This window comes from Lissotriton vulgaris, chromosome 1_1 (assembly GCF_964263255.1).
Source record: "Lissotriton vulgaris chromosome 1_1, aLisVul1.2, whole genome shotgun sequence".
In the NCBI taxonomy this organism is placed as follows: domain Eukaryota; kingdom Metazoa; phylum Chordata; class Amphibia; order Caudata; family Salamandridae; genus Lissotriton; species Lissotriton vulgaris.
Genome location: NC_141685.1, coordinates 2,008,687,113 through 2,008,706,787, shown reverse-complemented (window position 1 = coordinate 2,008,706,787; position 19,675 = coordinate 2,008,687,113). Strand labels below are relative to the sequence as shown.

Sequence of the window (19,675 nt, the reverse complement as noted above, 5' to 3'; positions counted from 1 at the left end):
TGCTGAAACTGCACTATTTGCCTCAATTTTTCGAACCACTCTGGGATGTGGGACAATAGAGGAACCCAAATATCTTCTAAAAGTATTTTGAACGGCTAATGGGTTGAAGCCAATACAATTGACCTCAGGTGTTTTACAGTGCATCATATGCCATTAATTGTTGGCAAAACTGTAATTATAAAAAAATGTAATGTGAGAGTAGGTAAACTCATTAAATGTGTACTAAAATACTATAATAATTGTTCTACTAGAATTCCTTGAAGGAAAGTCCTAAACTTCCTGCAAAACTTGTTAAATACTATAATGAATACATTAATGTTGGAGTCCAGCGTGCCATGAATTGAGCTGTAATGTATCGGCAAAAAAATAAACCCTATGCGTTATACCACCACAAGGACAGGATGACCCACCAGCAATTTTTAGTCTGACTCTGAATTTGGCTCCGCCTCCAGCATTTGAAGTGTTAGCCCCCCCCCCGAAATTTGGGTCTAGTTGCGCCCCTGCCTGAAGGAGACAAAGGTCCACTTTGTGGCGTTGCAAGTGGGAATGGATCAGGCAAGCTTTGCGGTGGTCATTCAAGCCCCGTATATTCCAGGACCAGCACACTAAATATCCACAAGAAAACGAGAGTAACAGCGATGTCACTCTGCGCAGGCGACGGGCCCAGCTGTGGAGCGCAGCAAGCATAAGGAGGGCATTGGTCAGCAACCTGGTCTGGGAGTGGGACAGACCCCATGGATTGTCCCACCAGGGGATAAGTGAAACGGAGGAAAGTAGGGGAGTCTCTCACGCATCTAGTGGACAGGTAGGGCCCGATGCGCAAAACACAGCAGGGGATAAGGAGAGCCCAACTCCGAACAACCCACATGATAAATGTCATACTAAGAGGGAGAGGAACCAGAAGGAGCGCTGGACGACCCAACACCAGGCCCTATGAGCAGGAGCGGAGCTAAACAAAGAATGCAATGTTGCATGGCACAAAGAATTAAGAGCAAGAGGCCAGGACAATGGGCACGGTACAGTGTCAATGTTGAAATATGGAACAATAATATAAAGCGATAACATGGCGGCAAACTGAAGCCACCTCCTCTGTAGAGGAGCAGATCATCCCACAACACACCCCACCTCCCCCACCCCATACCAGCACAAATACCAGAAACAAAACAACCCCAGAAGACCCATCCACCCCGCACCCACTCCAAGCCTCCAATCAGGCTGAGAAAACCACCCACCCCACCCAAAGGACCAGGAACTTGGAGTAAACAACTAGACATCACAAATGGGAATCATCCCAGTGGGGGCATGGCGGGCTCAGCGAACACCCCTGCAGAAACGCAGGGTGGCCAAGCTCGGGTTTAATTTGTCACCTCAGAAGCAGATATTATGATGATCGAGGGACATAGTCTGCACATCAAGTCATGGTAACTGAGGCTGCTAGCACCAGATTATAAGGACTTGAACAAAAAGGGGCCAGATTCTTAGTCCCTAAATTGAAGCGAAAGGCCAGAGCTACACTCGGAATGGAGCAAGATAAGCATGCCAGACTGAATGGGAGTAGCTTCAGCCACAAAAGTACTCATATGAGGCAGGAAGACCAGAGACTGCACAGTTAGTCATTGTCACTTAAGCGGTTAGTAGAGTCCTGTGAAGACGCATGGGGAGAGGATCTGGATTCCTTGTCGAGACGCTTGGTAAAATGTAGTGCTTCCCCAGGATCAGGAAAAATCGTCCCAGCAGGCACGGCAACGTCCGAGACCGCGCCCTCCTGGCGGGAGGATCTCCCGAGGTCGAAGGCGATCTTAGGCTGCTTTGGGTCTGATTTCCCCATGACCAACCTCAGCACCGGTGGGCACCAGGACGCACAAGAAGAGGACAACTCCGACGATGTGAAGATGGTATGCAGGCAGTTAGCGGCTAGAAGTGGAGAATCCAACGAGGAGCACCCTCCAGGATGCGGGACCCAGCCTCAACTAGACTGTACCTTAGGCCAGACGTCCAGCGCGGGTGCAGTTAGTGGTCAGGTAAGTGAAAGGGAGTCGAGGGCAAAAGCACTGCACCCAGTTACCTCCAGCCGGCAAGAAGAGGACTGGGGCACACCGCAGCGCGGAGGGCGGTGGGCGCCAGGCACAGAACAACCTGGGCGGATCTGGAGGCGCAATCAGGCCGGGGAGAGCAGCGAACAGATGACGCCAGCTGTATTTGCAGGTGAGTACTGGCCCGATCGCGCAATCCCAGCGAGAAGGTACAGGGGCCCACACACACGCCACGGGTCAGTACAGCCACAGCAGACCAGGAGGCAAAATCAGGCCGAATGGAGCAGGAATCGAAGGACCCCAGCTAAGACCGCAGGTAGGTACAGTTTGCCCCACGCAGTCCCAGCAAAGAAGGACGGAGGCCCGACAGGCGGACCGCGTGCCGCAGCCCCGGACCACTGGGGGGCACCACGGAGGAGGACCGGCCCTGGCAGCAGCCCGGCTGGCTCAGTAGCAGCAGTAGAATTGTGGCCGGAGGCTTCAGGGGGGCCAGCACATTTAGACAGCAAAGCACCAGAGCAGTATGCGGTAGAAGGGCCAAACCTCCGAGATGGCTTAGACTGGCACAGAGAAATACAGTAATTTGCTCAGGGTCATAAAAAGTGTTTGAAGAGAGAATCTCGCAGAGAGGAGAGTATTCAAGCTCACATTTATCAAGTAAATCGAGTGGTAGTAGAGTGCGGGTGCAAACTGCTTAACGAGGCTGCAATCCGCCCCGGTACTATTGAGGAGCTGTAAGCTAGTTTGTTACCATGCCAGGGTACCAGAACAGCTTCAGCAGCTTCCCGCTATTTTATTTAATTTATTTATTTAATGCATTTTTATAAAGCGCAGACTTTACCAGCAGCACTGTACAATAGAACCAGTTATGTTACACGAGAGAACTGTTGCAGGAACGGAACAAACAAAAATAACATGCCATAGCATCGAAGCGACGCAGTTAAAAGGCACACAATCTCAAACATAGCATGAACAGAATGTACAGGCAAAAATAAGAATAAATATGACCAATTTTACAATGACTAAAGAATTTCCTGGCGAAAAATAGCAGGCCATAAAATCAAAACAACGCAGGCAAAAGGAACACCATATCAAACGTAGCAAGCACAGGATGTACAAACAAAAATATAAATATATGTGACAAATATACAATGACTAAAGAACGTCCTGGCAGGGTCTGAGAAGTAGGGAAATTAGTTCTGAAAGTGTCTATGGAATAAAAGAGATTTGAGGTCCGCTTTGAAGATCTGGATGGAGGTGATGGCACGGAGCGCAGGAGGAAGGGAGTTCCAGATTCTCACTGCATTACCTGAGAACGATTGTGCCAACAATTTTTCCCATTTGAAGAGACTCTTTCCAATATTCGTACTTCAAGCAGCTGCCTTTGTTGGGTGTGCCTGCAGTACTTCAGCCTGCATTCAATCAGCTCTGACCGTGCGCATATATGTGGCTCTCTGTGTCACCTCAGTGACTCCCGAGGGTGTCTAGCAGCACCAAGTGTGCGAAATGAAGTCCATTACCAACATTTAAACATCAGTCTGAACAAATGGTTTGCTAATATATATGGCAGATAAATGCAAATCCATTTCAGATTGAAAATGCCTGTCAACAAGACCATAACATTTTATTTAAGGCAAGTAAGTCACAGTAAGCAACATTTATTTGATAGTAAATTGTTGTGTTGCAGCATTTATATAGTGCTTTAAACTCTTGTTGAGGTTGTGAAGCACTTTGGTGAAGTCTGGCTAACCTTAAAGACCTTTGGAATTGCCTCGTAGGAAGGGTGTGGCCTGGGCGGGAAGTGCTGGGTGTAGCAGGTGAGGGTCACAGACATGCGTCAACGGTTTGTAGCCCAGTCTAAGCACATGTGGAAAGGTCCGAGAAATGGTACGGTCATCCTAACTGTTGGAAATCCTTCTCATAGGCGTTGGCCTTCTCATAAGCATCATGTGATTGAAAAATGTCAGGATTTTAGAACCCTCCATGACATAGATCCTGGCTTATGTCTAGCCTAGAGAGAAACAAGTTTTACCTGTCTGGCAATCCACATGCATTCTCTAAAAATCATTAAAAGAAATGTATACATAAATATTTAAACTAGGTTTAGATCGGGCTCTGTCTGTGACATTGTCAATCGCATTTTGCTTCCGCAAACCTCTGCATAAAGCATTGAGCAACGGATCAGCCTGCTTCAACCATTGACTAGCCTGCATCATGATTCACAGCATTTTACCAGATTACAAGTGAGAGAGTGCACTTCAGTACCAGGACTTTAGGGAAAATGTCTGGCCTAATTCCTTTTTTACTATTTTTTTTAAACGATTTTTATTTTATTTTGCATAACTTTGCAAAATATGCATGTTTGCTAATGCTTTTTTTTAACCTAGTCATTTAAAACATATTGTGTTCTAAACACAGGGCAATTTCTTTGTCAGAGAACTTTATATAATACATGTAAAATTATACAATTTGTGAGAGTTAAAGCCAAGCTATTCTTCAGGGGTGCTAATTCAGTCCTTTTGGACTACTTCACACAACCCCTGTGAGCAAACCAACTTGATGGCTAGTTTTTCAAAAAAGTATTTATTTTGTCTTTTATTCTTTTTGTTGGTGGGTTTCAAGAGTTGTGTGTGATTTTATAGAATAAAGATTTCATGGAGTATCCTTTATTGAGAAACACAAACTGTTTAATGGAAATTTGCAGGATGAATGACATTAACCATTTCATAGAAACGAATTCATAATGTGTTTTCCTCCCCAAAAATTGGCTTTTCCATGCTTATTTTTAATGCGTGAATACAACAGTTACATGCCTTACTGACTTTTTTGTTGGAGGTATTTATTTCAGTGCTTTACTTCAGGGTACATTACTTCGTATTTATATTTTTGCGTTGTCAAACAATTACTCAGATGCTTTTAATTTGCTGATCTCATTACCACCACTAAACATCATTGATCCCGGACTCCTTCACAACCTGTGAACACCTGCATCCCTACAGCAGTGGTCTTCAAACGTCTTAATGCTGCTTCTCCCTGTAAAGAAAAAAGAAATAAAAAAGAAATCCCTCGCCACTCCCCCTCAATTGTTTCACAATTTTGCTAAATTGGCAATGTATAGCTCTTGAATCCCTGGTTAGATTTCACAACGGAGTATTGCATAGGGGAAAATCAACCCTACGTTAACACTGTTTTCATGAAGTTCTGTGTCCTTTTTTAAAATTTAATATGGTATAATGTGCACTTTTTTCTACATGATCACTCAAACATTGTTATTAATAATGCCAATAGCTCTAACTTTCACAAATGCGAGACCGATTGCATTGCAAATGCTTGTTTGATGTTCTTTGACTGCTGCTTTGCACGAAACATGAGCTATCTCCAACGTGGTATTAAAAATGCAATCAAGGCAAATTGCTTCCTGCGGAATAGCTCAAGGTATTAACATATCTCACTACAAAGATCTGCGGATAGCCACAAGTCCTGGTATGTGTCCACAGACTTTAATCATTCTGAAATAAATGAAATGAGGTCCCTTGAGTCGATTAACACCTGTTATTTACATTAACAGGAAAACACAATTTGCAAATTGTTATCTAAACAATAAGGTGTACCTGTGCTTAAATAGAGAATAGGGAATACACAACTAGTAAATCTGTTCTCCCAAATGTGAGACATACACACGATTGACGCTGCACTATGAATCCAGACCTATTGGCTTTGCCAATACTTGTTCTGTGCTTTTGTGAAATTTAGAAAGACTTCGCATGTTTGTGTGTGTATGCAGGGCTTTAACTGGGCAGGGTCTCAACAGTGCTGAGCACCGGCAGTTTTTTAAAGGGGACCTCGAAACATGTATCTATCGGGCTCTGTTTTGTGCCCTGGCAGAGGGGGACTGCAGTGACAGCAGGCACATCGATGTGCGCGTGCCCACACTGCTCACTTCTCACTAGTGAAGTTACGCCATGAGGTCATGCCAGGTAAGCGTTGTAGGGGGGAAGGGAAATCCTGTAGAGGAAGTCCTTTTCTCTCTGGATTTCCCTTCTCTTTTTGAAACTTAGGAGCAGCACATTGTTGTGGTGTCACCAAGGCTTTAAGTGGAAGCTTTTTCAATATTATGTACAAGCCATAGTTGCTGTTTATTTATCTAATGCAACTAACAACCATTGACAAAGCCAATAGTCCTGACTTGTAGGTATGATGTGTGTCATATATATGTATGCAATGACCGAAACAACAAAATACAAGTCTGGTCGTGCACTATGCTATGCACAGATTTTTAGCTTATGTGTTTTTAAGCCACACCCTTATTTACATTGGTCACGCCCCTTTGAGAGACCCCGCCAGTTTTTTCATCCCAGTTAAAGCCATGTGCACGAATATATATATTTATAAATATGTGTGGGTGTGTGTGTACACACACACCTGCCATGTTGTGGCTGATGTCATCGAGGGTACCTAACAATTTGTCAATCATTTTTGTTTTTTAGAGCAACATATATTTTGACTCCCTGAATGAACATCTTTATTTCAGTATTGCTGTCTGCTTTATTTTTAGTTGTTGAGTTGAATCTTGAAGTTACGGTTTTCTAAGTACCTTTTTCTTATGTCTTTTTCTGTAGGGGAAAGCAGGCTATGTACCAACTGGAACCAATATTGCTAAAGACAGTGCATCGCACCCACTGTTTGTCTATGTAAATGAAGAACGTCTTCAGAGTGTTAAGACATTTGCAGGTAGGGTCACTATCCCAAGCTCTGTCGCCAATCTGCGAGGTTTAGTAGTGTTGTAGGTGCTCGTTAGTTGCTGCTGGGAAGGAGTGTGCACCGCATACTATGCCTGTCAGGCAGGGGTTGAGTGAGACCAAAAGCAATCCTACAAGGGCCTAATGAAAGCACAGCATAATTAACAAATAGAAAAACGGGTAATGAAGCTCTTTAAAAATGCTGCTTCATATGTAACACCTCCCCTGCAAGTACAAGAATTTGATGATGCAGAAGGTTTTTTGTTTCATATGTATACGTTGGAGTTATCCACTAAGATTCTGTGCAGTGCCTTTATCTCTAGACATATTGGTAGTCACTAGACAGTATGGAATAATATTAAAACATTTTTTTTACGTGGAACTTGGAGTAGTATCAGGTCTTGGGAATTCTATTGTTGGCTTGACCTCCCTTTAATACCCCGGCACAGATGTCTTTTGGAGTCTCATGCGATTTAGAGCCTCCTAGCATGGAGCAGACTTTTTGGTATGTTTTGGTTGATGATCATATTCGTAGCTTTTTGAACCGATCAACAGTCATTTTATTTCCTGGACACTGGTGGTGTAGAGCAACTCATTGTATCAATCATCCCAACTACTGCCAATCGCCCGGAGTGGCATTCCACCCTACCATTTTGCACCCACTGTAGATGAAAAACTGCCTTGTGCAAATCAATACTGACCCGGCTCCTCATAGGAACAGTCCATCAATACCCACCAGGCGAGGCCATCTGCAGAAGGAAATCGGCGATTGGCCGTGTTTTCAGGCTATCTTCCCATCACCTTTTTGTGTGATTGGAGCAACTCATTATTTCATAGTACCTCTGCTGTACTGTGAGTCATGTTGGATTCCTTTTCTCTTTCTGTTCTAATATTAGCACATTACCCACTTCACCTTCTAGATTTTTTCAGGTGGTGGCAGTCACATTTTGTTACTTTTGATTTTTCATTTGATTTTACTTTTTTTATTTATTTTTAACCAGTCTGCAAATATGAAATATTACTAGGGCGTCCCATTTAGCCCCTCCTGCATTTCTGAAGAGGAAAATATAGGCAATGTGTCAGCTGCCAAAAGTTCAGTGCACTTGTAGAGTGAGGCCAAACTTCTGTCACAAAATGTTAGACGTGATAAACTGATGCTTGCCATCTTGCCTGTCAGTCACAGGTTACTGATTACTTACTCTTGCGCCATAAGAAGGTTAACTCTACACAGCTCTCGGGGGTGGACACAGACACAGGGCCCCTGCCTGCATCACAGAGGGCTATCACTCAGGGTCCCCTCTCCCCACCCCCCCCCCCCCCCCGACGCGGCTCAGGAATGACACCACTACCCAGTCTGCCATGACCCTGGCCGTAGTACTCCGTTACTGCTGAGTCTTAGGGGTGTTTGAGGTCCTCCAGTGAATTTAGCTATGGCGGCAGGTCTTGCGCGACTCTATCCTATCCTTCGTTTGCTTTAGTTGCCCTCATTTTTTTGTACCCTATGTCCCCGGTTACGTTTGAACTGCACTGCTTCTACATTGCTCGCACATTGCTTGATGCTGCGGCTTGTCAGCACCACTTTGTCGTTCCTGGAATATTGCCGCAAGCTTTGTGTAATTACTGCGCACTGACTTTTTCATTATCATGAAGCTATCAACTCAGATGTACACTGTCACTGGTGATCTGTTTTCTTTCCTCCTTTTCTCCGCCTGTTGCTACAGTGATGCCCTACCTATATGCTCTGCTAATTATATTCTTTGCATTTTACCCAAAGTCGCACCTTGGCAGCGCCACTCCGCTTTTCTTAAGGCACTGTTGTAAACTTGAATGTAATTGAGGTATTCTGAATTTTCATCCCCATATTGTAATCAGTCAAAGTGTGCATAACCGTTGGCAATTCATCTCTCCGTTACATGAGTATCATGCTGACTGTATGTTTTATTGACCAATGTGCACAAACCAGCAAAAGAAAAAGTTAATAAAAATGATTTAAACAAAAAAAACACAAAAAAAGAAGGTTGACTCCACACATGGTAAGACACAAAGCAGGACTTTATTGAAATAACACCCTGCGACAAGAGAGTCGCTGTCCCTCCTTCAGCCGTTCACCAATTGACTTAGTTGGAACATAACTTTCACAGCTGGAATCAGGAACATGAGAGAGATCGTGTTCCAAATTCCTTAAGTGAGAGAGCGAATAGGCTATGCAAAGATCTAACACATCCCCTACCCTTATTATATGCAAACAATACAAAACTCGTTAACATAACACACAACAATAAATGAATAACAAGCACTGGCGTTGCCAATAGGTCTCGTATTAGGAAAGTTGGAGCTATTGGTTTTGTAAATGACAAAGTCCTTTATGTTTTGAAAATGAAAACAAAAATAAAAGGCATTGTTATTTGCAATTGTAATAGCTCCAACTTTCCTACTACGAGACCTATTGGCAAGGCCAGTGCTTGTTATCTCTAGCTACTAACTGGGTCGTGGTGGTGCTGTGGTGGTGCTGTGGTGGTTCTGTGGTGGTTCTGTGGTGGTGCTGTGGTGGTGCTGTGGTGGTGCTGTGGTGGTGCTGAGTGATGCTGTGGTGGTGGTTCTGTGGTGGCGCTGAGTGGTGCTGTGGTGGTGCTGTGGTGGTGCTGAGTGGTGCTGTGGTGGTGCTAAGTGATGCTGGGGTAGCGCTGAGTGATGATGTGGTGGTGCTGTGGTGGTGCTGAGTAATGATGTGGTGGTGATGTGGTGGTGCTGAGTGATGCTGGGGTAGCGCTGAGTGATGCTGGGGTAGCGCTGAGTGATGTGGTGGTGCTGAGTGATGCTGGGGTAGCGCTGAGTGATGCTAGGGTAGCGCTGAGTGATGCTAGGGTAGCGCTGAGTGATGCTGGGGTAGCGCTGAGTGATGCTGTGGTGGTGCTGAGTGGTGATGTGGTGGTGATGTGGTGGTGCTGAGTGGTGCTGTGGTGGTGCTGAGTGGTGCTGTGGTGGTGCTGTGGTGGTGCTGAGTAGTGATGTAGTGGTGAAGTGTTGGTGCTGAGTGATGCTGGGGTAGCGCTGAGTGATGCTGGGGTAGCGCTGAGTGATGATGTGGTGGTGCTGAGTGATGCTGGGGTAGCGCTGAGTGATGCTGGGGTAGCGCTGAGTGATGCTGGAGTAGCGCTGAGTGATGATGTGGTGGTGCTGAGTGATGCTGGGGTAGCGCTGAGTGATGCTGGGGTAGCGCTGAGTGATGATGTGGTGGTGCTGAGTGATGCTGGGGTAGCGCTGAGTGATGCTGGGGTAGCGCTGAGTGATGCTGTGGTGGTGCTGAGTGGTGATGTGGTGGTGATGTGGTGGTGCTGAGTGGTGATGTGGTGGTGCTGAGTGATGCTGGGGTAGCGCTGAGTGATGCTGGGGTAGCGCTGAGTGATGCAGGGGTAGCGCTGAGTGATGATGTGGTGGCGCTGAGTGATGCTGTAGTGGCGCTGAGTGATGCTGTGGTGGTGCTGAGTGATGCTGTGGTAGCGCTGAGTGATGCTGGGGTAGCGCTGAGTGATGCTGTGGTGGTGCTGAGTGGTAATGTGGTGGTGATGTGGTGGTGCTGAGTGATGCTGGGGTAGCGCTGAGTGATGCTGGGGTAGCGCTGAGTGATGATGCGGTGGTGCTGAGTGATGCTGGAGTGGCGCTGAGTGATGGGTGGCGCTGAGTGATAATGTGGAAGGGAAGGGAAGAAAGAAAGAAGGAAAGGAAGAAGGAAGAAGGTAGGAAGGAAAGAAAGAAAGGAATGAAAGGGAGGGAGGAAAGGAAGGAAGGAATGGAAGAAAGAAAAGGAAGGCAAGAAAGGATGGAAAGGAAGGAAGGAAAGGAAAGAAAGAAAGGATGAAAGGAAAGAAAGAAAGGATTCTAATTGCAAGTGTCAGCATGAACAGGCTTGTTTTGAAGATGTAGTCCCCAAATTTGAGACTCCATGACAGAGAGGGGCTGTGAAGGACGGAGATGCGACAGGCAGAGACCACACGTGGAGGACATCAAAGGAAGGGTGAGAGGGGAAAAACGCATTAGCGAGCGAGAAAAGCCATAAACACCAGGGGGGCAGGGAAGCAGATTGCCTTCAAGCCTTTGAAGACAAATGATGGTGGTGCCTCTGATGTAATCACCAACACCTTTAAAGTACAATACCACAGAGAAAAGATAGAGGGAGAGGGGCAGAGAGGGGGGGGGGGCGTACATGAAGGCCATACATGTAATAAATAATCACAGATGTTTTAGTTTAACCAGCCTATGATGTCTGAAGGGACGTCCTGAAGTAGATTCAGGCATGTAACTACGAAAGGATAAACATTGAATACATTATGTGGATTCAATCTTTGCCAACAATCGATATCAAAATAAAGCAAACCATGAAGTGATGCGAACCATTGCAAAATTGTATTACATTAATCATCCCTATGTTTTAATTACAGCTGGTCTCCGCCTGCGCCACGAGACAGGCTGTGTCTGATTTGCAATCATGATAAAGAACGAATGAGTTTGAAATCCGCTTCATACCATTACTATTAAAAGTATTGCATTAGTGACGTTCAATTACAAGTCGTGCAGTTGTGTTACCTTGTGGCTTTGCATATGACATCATTCTCTAAAGGAAAATAATCCGCACAACAAACATGCTGTTGTTACAGTGCATGCTTTCTTGTTGGTGTCCATACAGGTCCATGCGTGGAGCGTTTGCAGGCATGGTGCAACAGGCGAGGGAGGGGAGACGAGGGTGCTCTCCAGGGGTGATGGGACCTGGTGTAGATAAGGCGAGCCGACGACTGTGGGGGGCGGAGGGAAGAGAGGGCAGTGGAGACTGGGGTGGCGACAGGGAGATGCATGCACGTGCATTGGGTGATAAGTTGCTTTCACGCAAGTGTTTATTGTATAACGTTTTTATGTACATTAACACACAGGCAAGTGACTGCAGCTGGCTAGGCACATATGATAAGGCTTATATGCTAGTAAAAAAGGCCTTTATGGCCTGGAAAGGACACGCACGGATTCCAAAGGCCGCCTGAGAAACTCTTTTCGGCCAGAAATGGTGAAAGCGTCTGTAGCTCCCGCCAAAGTAAAATAAACACGAGTGCTAAAAGTCTCCGCTTTTTCCCTCTAAACAACATGTCCTCCTGATTAATATGATTTCTGTGCTGTTTCTTAGGCAGGCTAATAGACACATATTTCAATAAAAGCTGCCACGTAATCTGAGCCCCGGCACCTATCCGTCACAAATTAAGCTTCATAAAAGCAGCTCTAACCCGCACTGTAAAAGCGGCACTAGCTAAGCCAACAAAAAACAAGTCCACTCCAGCTTCACCAAAAGGGAATTGTCTACATGACAAAGTTGAGAAACGTTTACATTATTCCCTGTATTTTGCCCCTGTGCACTTACCTATCCTTGCACGTTCTTCTTGTTTACAAATACAAGCACATTTGTTTGATGTAATGCTTTCTCTTGGGGTGCTGGGATGTAGTTGAACGTGGAAAACATGCAAATAAAATACCTTTTATCCGGATCATAAAACGCGACTTTTTCTTCATTTATCACCCTTCTCCCCCAGTCAGATGCAATAGCTCAAGCTCGGGCAAATGCAAAACCTGTTGCATTTGCGAGACTTAAAGCTATTGTTTTTTTAAAACATAAAAGCAGGGGGCGTGACCATATCTAAAGCGGTGCGCCCGTGCACAATAATTCAAAAATAATGCTTAAAGTGGGCTAGAATAAGTGATTGATTGTGGAAATGAAAATGTAAAACCTGTGGAGATGTGATAATGCTTGGCGAGTTGGGATGATGAGTGATAATGAGGACACGGGAGGGTGGTGGAGGCAAAGAGGGAGCGTCATTAAGGATTAAGGTGCGATCTGTAGAGAGAGAAGGAGAGGAGAGAACATGATAGCAGGGGGGAGAGGTGGGGCGGATACAATGGCACCAGTGAGGAAGAGGAGGCGTGCAGGGGAAGAGGGTAATCAGAGAGAGATGCAATAGCTCAAGCTCGGGCAAATGCAAAACCTGTTGCATTTGCGAGACTTAAAGCTATTGTTTTTTTAAAACATAAAAGCAGGGGGCGTAACCATATTTAAAGCGGTGCGCCCGTGCACAATAATTCAAAAATAATGCTTAAAGTGGGCTAGAATAAGTGATTGATTGTGGAAATGAAAATGTAAAACCTGGGGAGATGTGATAATGCTTGGCGAGTTGGGATGATGAGTGATAATGAGGACACGGGAGGGTGGTGGAGGCAAAGAGGGAGCGTCATTAAGGATTAAGGTGCGATCTGTAGAGAGAGAAGGAGAGGAGAGAACATGATAGCAGGGGAGAGGTGGGGCGGATACAATGGCACCAGTGAGGAAGAGGAGGCGTGCAGGGGAAGAGGGTAATCAGAGAGGCATGCAGGTAATTGAAGAGGCAGGTCGTAATAAGAGGCTAGAAAAGGAAGCAAAGTGGCAAAAGGACGCGAGAGGCATGAAAGATTTACAAAAAAAGTAAAAGCTGCGCTGTTATTTAATAAAGGCCTAATGGCATGTTGTGTCAGAGATGGCTAGAAAAGGAAGCAAAGTGGCAAAAGGACGCGAGAGGCATGAAAGATTTACAAAAAAAGTAAAAGCGGCGCTGTTATTTAATAAAGGCCTATGGGCATGTTGTGTCAGAGGTGGGAGGTGTCTGGAAGCGGCACTGTTGCTAAATAAATCAAGGAGCACAGGCATGCTGTGACGGAGGTGTGAGAGGTCTGCCAGGGAACAGATGGCCTGGCTGTGAAGCAGGGGGCGGGGCAGCGCTGGGGAAGCCTGTGGGAGGGTGATTGATGCCTTTGATGTGGGGAGGGAGGAGAGCCTTTTGCGAGGCGCGTGCTTGTTTGCTCACGTGACTCACGTGAACTTCATGAAAACCGCGGGGCTGTAAGCCCTTGGTTTGACGATGATTTTGGCCACTTGAATTCTCGTTCCCTCAATGCGCTTGTGCGCATTGTAGGTCACGAGACCTAAAAACCAATTGCGAACATAGACATTGAGATACCCAGGTGGAGACAAACTCTACTGATCCTTGTTACCTCTACTAAGTGATTGCAGGAATCAAATTGGCAAGGGCCTCTACCCCCAGTTCACCCCTCTCCTGGGGCAACATCCTTGCATTAGGACCAAGTTGTAAAGGAAGTGTTGAGTCCTTATCAATATTAGGATAAAGTCACTGTTCGTATGCTGCTACGCGGCTCCTCATCCAATTTGCATTGACCACCTCTTTTGATACAGTGTCACTCGCCTATTGTTCCACTTTGCACCATTGCCCATCACCACAGCATGACTTGGAGTACAATCACTTTAAATGGCCCTTTGAACTTTGACAGACCACAACCACTTCTGCCACTCTATAATTGTATCCAATCACCTTCATTAATGCGCCAAGAAGGTGGACTCCTCCAACTCTCTACCATAGCCTCTTATCTTCTTCCCTGTCTTTTCAATCTCTTTTATCTGGTTTGAACCAATTTTATGCCCAGTAAACTACCAGGCATTAACTCAAATGGTGTCTTGCCTGTCACTCCATGTGCCCATACCATTTCTGAAACCATACCACAAACATCTCACGTCCACGCCGCCGCCATGAATGGTACCTTCAACCATCCATTTGGCCCTCATCAGTACCATTTCCCTGGGGATTGTAAAGCGAGGTGCAGTTGTGCTTAACACCAGAGGCTGACAGAATCCCCTGCATTTCTTGGTTAGTCAATTGTGTGCCATTATCCATGATAATCACTGACCGAATGTCTTCTTCACACAATATTTCCTTCAATAAGGCTACTGTTGACTGATGGTAATCTCCTGCATGAAACTTACCACCAGCCATTTAGTGTGCACGTCCACAATTACTATGGCAAATCTCAAATCCCTTCTCAACGAATTCATGGGCCCAATAAAATCTAAACCTATAGTGTGCCAGGGTTGTTTGGATCTGTTATATGCCCAAGTCATTCTGTATATCCACTCTCAAATGCTTTTCTTTCTTTTAGTTTGGCCTAGATGCCCCTCATGTGCTTTATCAACAAGCTTGGACCTTAAACCTTGAGGAGGAATAATTGTTCTCCTTTCTTAACCACGACATCTTTACACACCGACAATTCATCCAGGAGTTTGAGATAAGGCCTGATTGGGAGAGACTCTGTACTCTCGTCTACTTCTCTGCAAAAGCAAACGCTTCACTTTTTTCAGTGTAATATCCGACTCCATCTCCTTGATTCTTTCTTGTGTGAGATTTACCGCCTCACAAACTTGCCTCTTTCTCTGGTCAAAACATTAAAATAGTTGTTCTCCTTATACAACTAAAACATCTTTTTTTTTAAAGCGCACCTTTCCACACATTTGGAAATAATATTCAATGAGGCCTAAGAAAGACCTTAGATTTTCTTTATCTTCCGGTGAGGGAGCCAGTCTTATAGGATCCTAGAGGTTCTCCTTGGGCCTATCTCCTTCAGCTGATATGTTGTACCCCAAATACTCCACCTGGTCAACCAGAAATTCACACTTCTCTCGTCTAAGTGAAAACGCAACTTTTTTATTTTATGTTTGGCTTGCCTAAGGATCAAGTTGTGGTGTTCAACAGTATTTCCAAATACAAAAATGTCATCTTGAAAATACAGAATTTTAGTCATATCTTTGAATAATTCACTCAAAATTGGATCGTTGCCGAACATAAACCAACTGAATCCTAGTACTTTGAAAAATCCCTTCCATAGTAATCCAAGCCATAAGTGGTTTGGACTCTACATGGACCTTGATTTGATGATATGCATTCTTAAAGTCCACTTTGGAGAAATACCTCCCACCACTCAAAGCTAAAATCAGTTCATTTATGTTAGGCAGTGGGTATGTGTCAACTACTAAATTCTGGTTGAGTGACCTCCATTCTTTTCAAAATCTGAGCTCACCATCAGACTTGACAGTAATTATACACAGCTTGCAGCCTACAACCTCCAGGGCCTGCAGCGTGGATGGTAAACTGGAATCGCACCTGATAGAACAAAAGTACACAGCCAATTGCCGACAACCCTAGGGTCCGGCGGCGTACCATCAACCATGCAGAGTAATGAGTCATTGATCATTGATCACATAACAGCATCAGGCCCCAGGCATCCTGTTAACGTGAGGGTCAGTACAATGCTGGTCACAATATAGCATGTGGTTGGCAACAGAGTGTTTGATTTTCTGAAATTCCCCTTCCCGAGTTCCACCTCTTATGTTCCCCCTCCCCCCCTCCCCTGTAGTGTATAACCCCTGAACTCCCCCCCCCCCCCCCAACTAGTTAACTGGTTCCCTAGCTATGAGTCAGCCGCTTATCTCTCTGCATGTGTCGCCTGTCTGGTGTCAGCTCACTGCGTGTGTTCCCGCCCGCTGGTGTCAAGAATGTGCCTTCTAGGTTGACCTACCCAATCTGGGCATGTCCCGCACCTCCCATTGGGGCACTTACCGTGCCTTATTCATCTGTTAAATCTACAGGGCCGCTGGCCAGCCTGCCTTCATGTTCGCTCAGACTTCCCCCTGAAGTGTGGTGTATAAGTGGACTGCCAACTAGGAGGGCTCTAGTGTTTCCTGTGTGTCAGCATTGTCCTCCTGCACACCTCTAAATGCGCGATATAGACTCCAGAAGTCCTTCGGGCGACTAGTGGGAGGAAAGAGCTCGCTATAGTGTTCCGATTGCGTGCAGCAGTAGAGCATGTCGCGGGCCCATCGCCTCTTCGTCGGGAGCGGCCCTCTCATCCAGCATTGTGCCACCGTGCGTCGGGCCATAAGCATGCCCATGTCTGCCAACCATCTCACCGCTACAGGCAAGCCCCTGGAGTGGCCAAGCAGCGCTAAGGCTGGTTCCACAGGTAGTTCGATGTCTAGTATTTCTCCCAATTCCGCTATCACTTCCTCCCAAAATGAGCGTATTCTGCGGCATCCCCATGCCAAATGTAAAAAGTCAGCATTGGGTGCATGGCACCTCTCGCACTCGGGGGACTGCCTGAGCCCATAGCGGTGCAGGCGTTCCGGAGTGTAATACACTCTTTGCAGAAATTTAAAGTGTATCAGACGGTGCTGTCCATTTAAGGACAACCTCTTGGTGCTAGAGAAGCAGTACTTCCACATCGGGTCGTCGATAGTGATCTGTAAGTCCCTCTGCCAAGCAAGTCTGGCCTTCGAGGGTTCCTTCGCCCTATGCGGTGTATTGGCTCTGTATAGGATTGATATCATTTTCCGCGATTGTTTCGTTTTAATGACCAGGGAGAGTTCCGGTAGCTCCGGGGGCTCCTCCAACTCTGGGCCTAGGATATCCTTGAACGTGCTGCGGACCCGGTGAAATTGAAATCTTTGTAATAACGTGGATCCATCCGCAGTCCGAGAGACATTTTACCAAGTTCTCACCTTGCCGTCCACGAAAAGCTCGCCAGCCCTCACAATTTCCAGTGCATGCATCACCTGCACTACACCCTTCTCCCTAATGGGTGACAGCCAAAGGGCCCATTCCACAGCCATTAAGGGGGGAGTATAGCAATGTTCCTTCACTTGCCCTTAGCAAAGCGTACCACGCGTGTTTCGTGGCCGTAATTGAGTCCAGCACTCCCGTCCTGCGGTCCATGGGGGAGCATATCGTGGGCGGCAGTGGGACTGGATCCGCAAATAACCGCTCCATTCGCACGTGTGGAATGTTTTCTTCTCCATGTATCCACGTGTGTAAGTGGGCAGTGTGACACTCTGTAATATCGTTCCATGTCTGGGGCTCCTAGTCCTCCCAGCTCAAACGGAAGCGTAAGTGTGGTCCATTGCACTCTTGGTTGCTTTCCTCCCCAGGCCAATCGGACCATGAGTGAGGTTAGATTCCTGAAGAAGGTCTTTGACAGAACAATGGGCAAGTTATTGAATAGAAACAGAAACCGGCAGCACACCCATCTTCATGATGGCAATACGTCCCATCAGTGACAACGGGAGTCTACACCACCTCTCCACATCCTCCTCGCATCTGCCAAACGCCACTCCGTAATTCTCTCAGAACAGCACCTCGGGATCCGTATGGATCATGATGCCGAGATAGCGCCCCGGCTCCGTTGACCAGCGTAGAAGGTATTCCATCTCAAAGTGGTTCGTGACCGGGGTCAGTGGAAACGCCAGAGATTTGTTCCAATTAATCTGGAGCCCGGAGAGCGCGCCAAATCGGACCACTTCCTGCAATACTGAGGCTAAGTTTACCTCGGGGTTGCGCACATAAAGCAACGTGTCGTCTGCGTAGGTAGAAATTATGATCTTGTACGTCGGGAAGCTAACTTCCTGGTGCCAGTGGTATTCCCGCAACGCGCTGGCCAACGGTTCAGCCACCAGTGCGTATAATAATGGCGAAAGCGGGCAGCCTTGCCTAGTGCCCCTGCTGATTCCAAAGGGATCAGATACCTGATCACCAATACGCAGTCTGGCCATTGGTTGCAGACACAAGGCACCAATCATTTGTAAGAAGGGTTCCCCCAGTCTTAACCTTCGCAGAACCCACAACATAAACGGCCACTCCACAGAGTGGAAAGCCTTCTCCATGTCTAAAAAGATGGCAACCGCCTTCACGTCCTGTCTAACATGCTGTATGGTTCCCAGTACGGTGCGAATATTATAGGTTAGGTTCCTCCCTGGCACAAAGCCTGCCTGTTCTGGGGCTACTAAGTCAGGGGCTATCGGGGCCAAACGTGTGGCGAGCACCTTGGCATATAATTTCGCGTCTACATTTAGTAAAGATAGAGGTCAATACGAACCACACTCGTTAGGGGGTCTGCCTGGCTTTGGGATGGTGACTATTAGCACCACTCTCATCGACTGCGGCATGCTGCCTACCATGCAAATATCACCGAATAGCGCAGCCAGGTGGGGAATGAGTTTGTCTTTGAATGCCTTGTAGAACCCTACCGCCAACCCATCCGCCCCAGGGGCACTATTTACTCTCATGCTAGCTAACGCTTCCGAGATCTCATCCTCCTGTATAGGAGACATTAGGAATTCACGATCAGACTGTGCTAAGAAGGGCAATTGTATGTGTTCTAAATAATCATCTATGTCGGTTTCCAGATTTACAGTTTTAGACGTGTACAGATCTGCGTAAAAGTCTCTGAATTCCTTCAGAATCTCCTCCTCCGACGTGACAGCCACCTCCGAAGCAGTGTTCAGAGCAGTCAGCCTCGGGGCCCTCCTGCTGTTACGCAGTAGTTTGGCTAATAGAGAACTAGGGCGTTCACTTTCCCCATACGTTCTAGCTGTCGCATACTTCACCATATCTCGCACTTCTCTGTGTGCCTCATCATTGAATTCCGCTATGAGGAAATTGATTCTATCTGTTATGTCGGGATCGGGGTCGTTAACCTGCTGTCTCTAGTTCAGCCAACTGTGACTCTAAGTAGTTCAAGCGCTTCCGTATTGCTTTCAGGACACTCGAGTGTTTGGCCATAGCTACACCACGTATGAATACCTAAAACGCCTCCCAGACCGTTTGGAAACTCTCGACCGAGCCAATATTTGTGTCAAAAAATGTGTCAATCTCCACAGCCAGCTCTTCTCTAAAAGCGTCATCAAGCAGCGAGTACGGTTTATCGGGGTTTCCATTCCAACACTAGGAGGAGTGGCGAGTAATCAGAGAGTGTGCGTGTCAGAACCGTGCATGTCAATATGTGTCTGGAGACTGAAAAGGAGGCCAGCCAGTAGTCAATCCTGGTGTGGATGTCGTGGTACGCTGAATAATGCGTGTAACCCCCCATCACTGTTTCTCTCTCTCCACACATCAACCAAATCTAACGTGAGTAACTCAGTTTGGAGTGAGACCGCGGCCACTGAGGGTCTACGCTGTGGGCCTGTAGATCTGTCTAATTCCGGGTCCAACACCAGGTTGA

At 46.4% G+C, this 19,675-nt stretch overlaps 1 protein-coding gene across 1 annotated transcript in view; it reads left to right on the top strand.

Moving 5' to 3' along the window:
- Nucleotides 1-19,675, top strand: part of LOC147751531 (poly(U)-specific endoribonuclease-like) — a 270,495-nt gene that overhangs the window by 112,529 nt on the left and 138,291 nt on the right. The window contains exon 3 of the mRNA XM_086933372.1: nucleotides 6,653-6,764. Within this exon, the coding sequence (XP_086789498.1) occupies nucleotides 6,653-6,764 (112 nt within the window). The remainder of the gene's footprint in view (nucleotides 1-6,652; nucleotides 6,765-19,675) is intronic.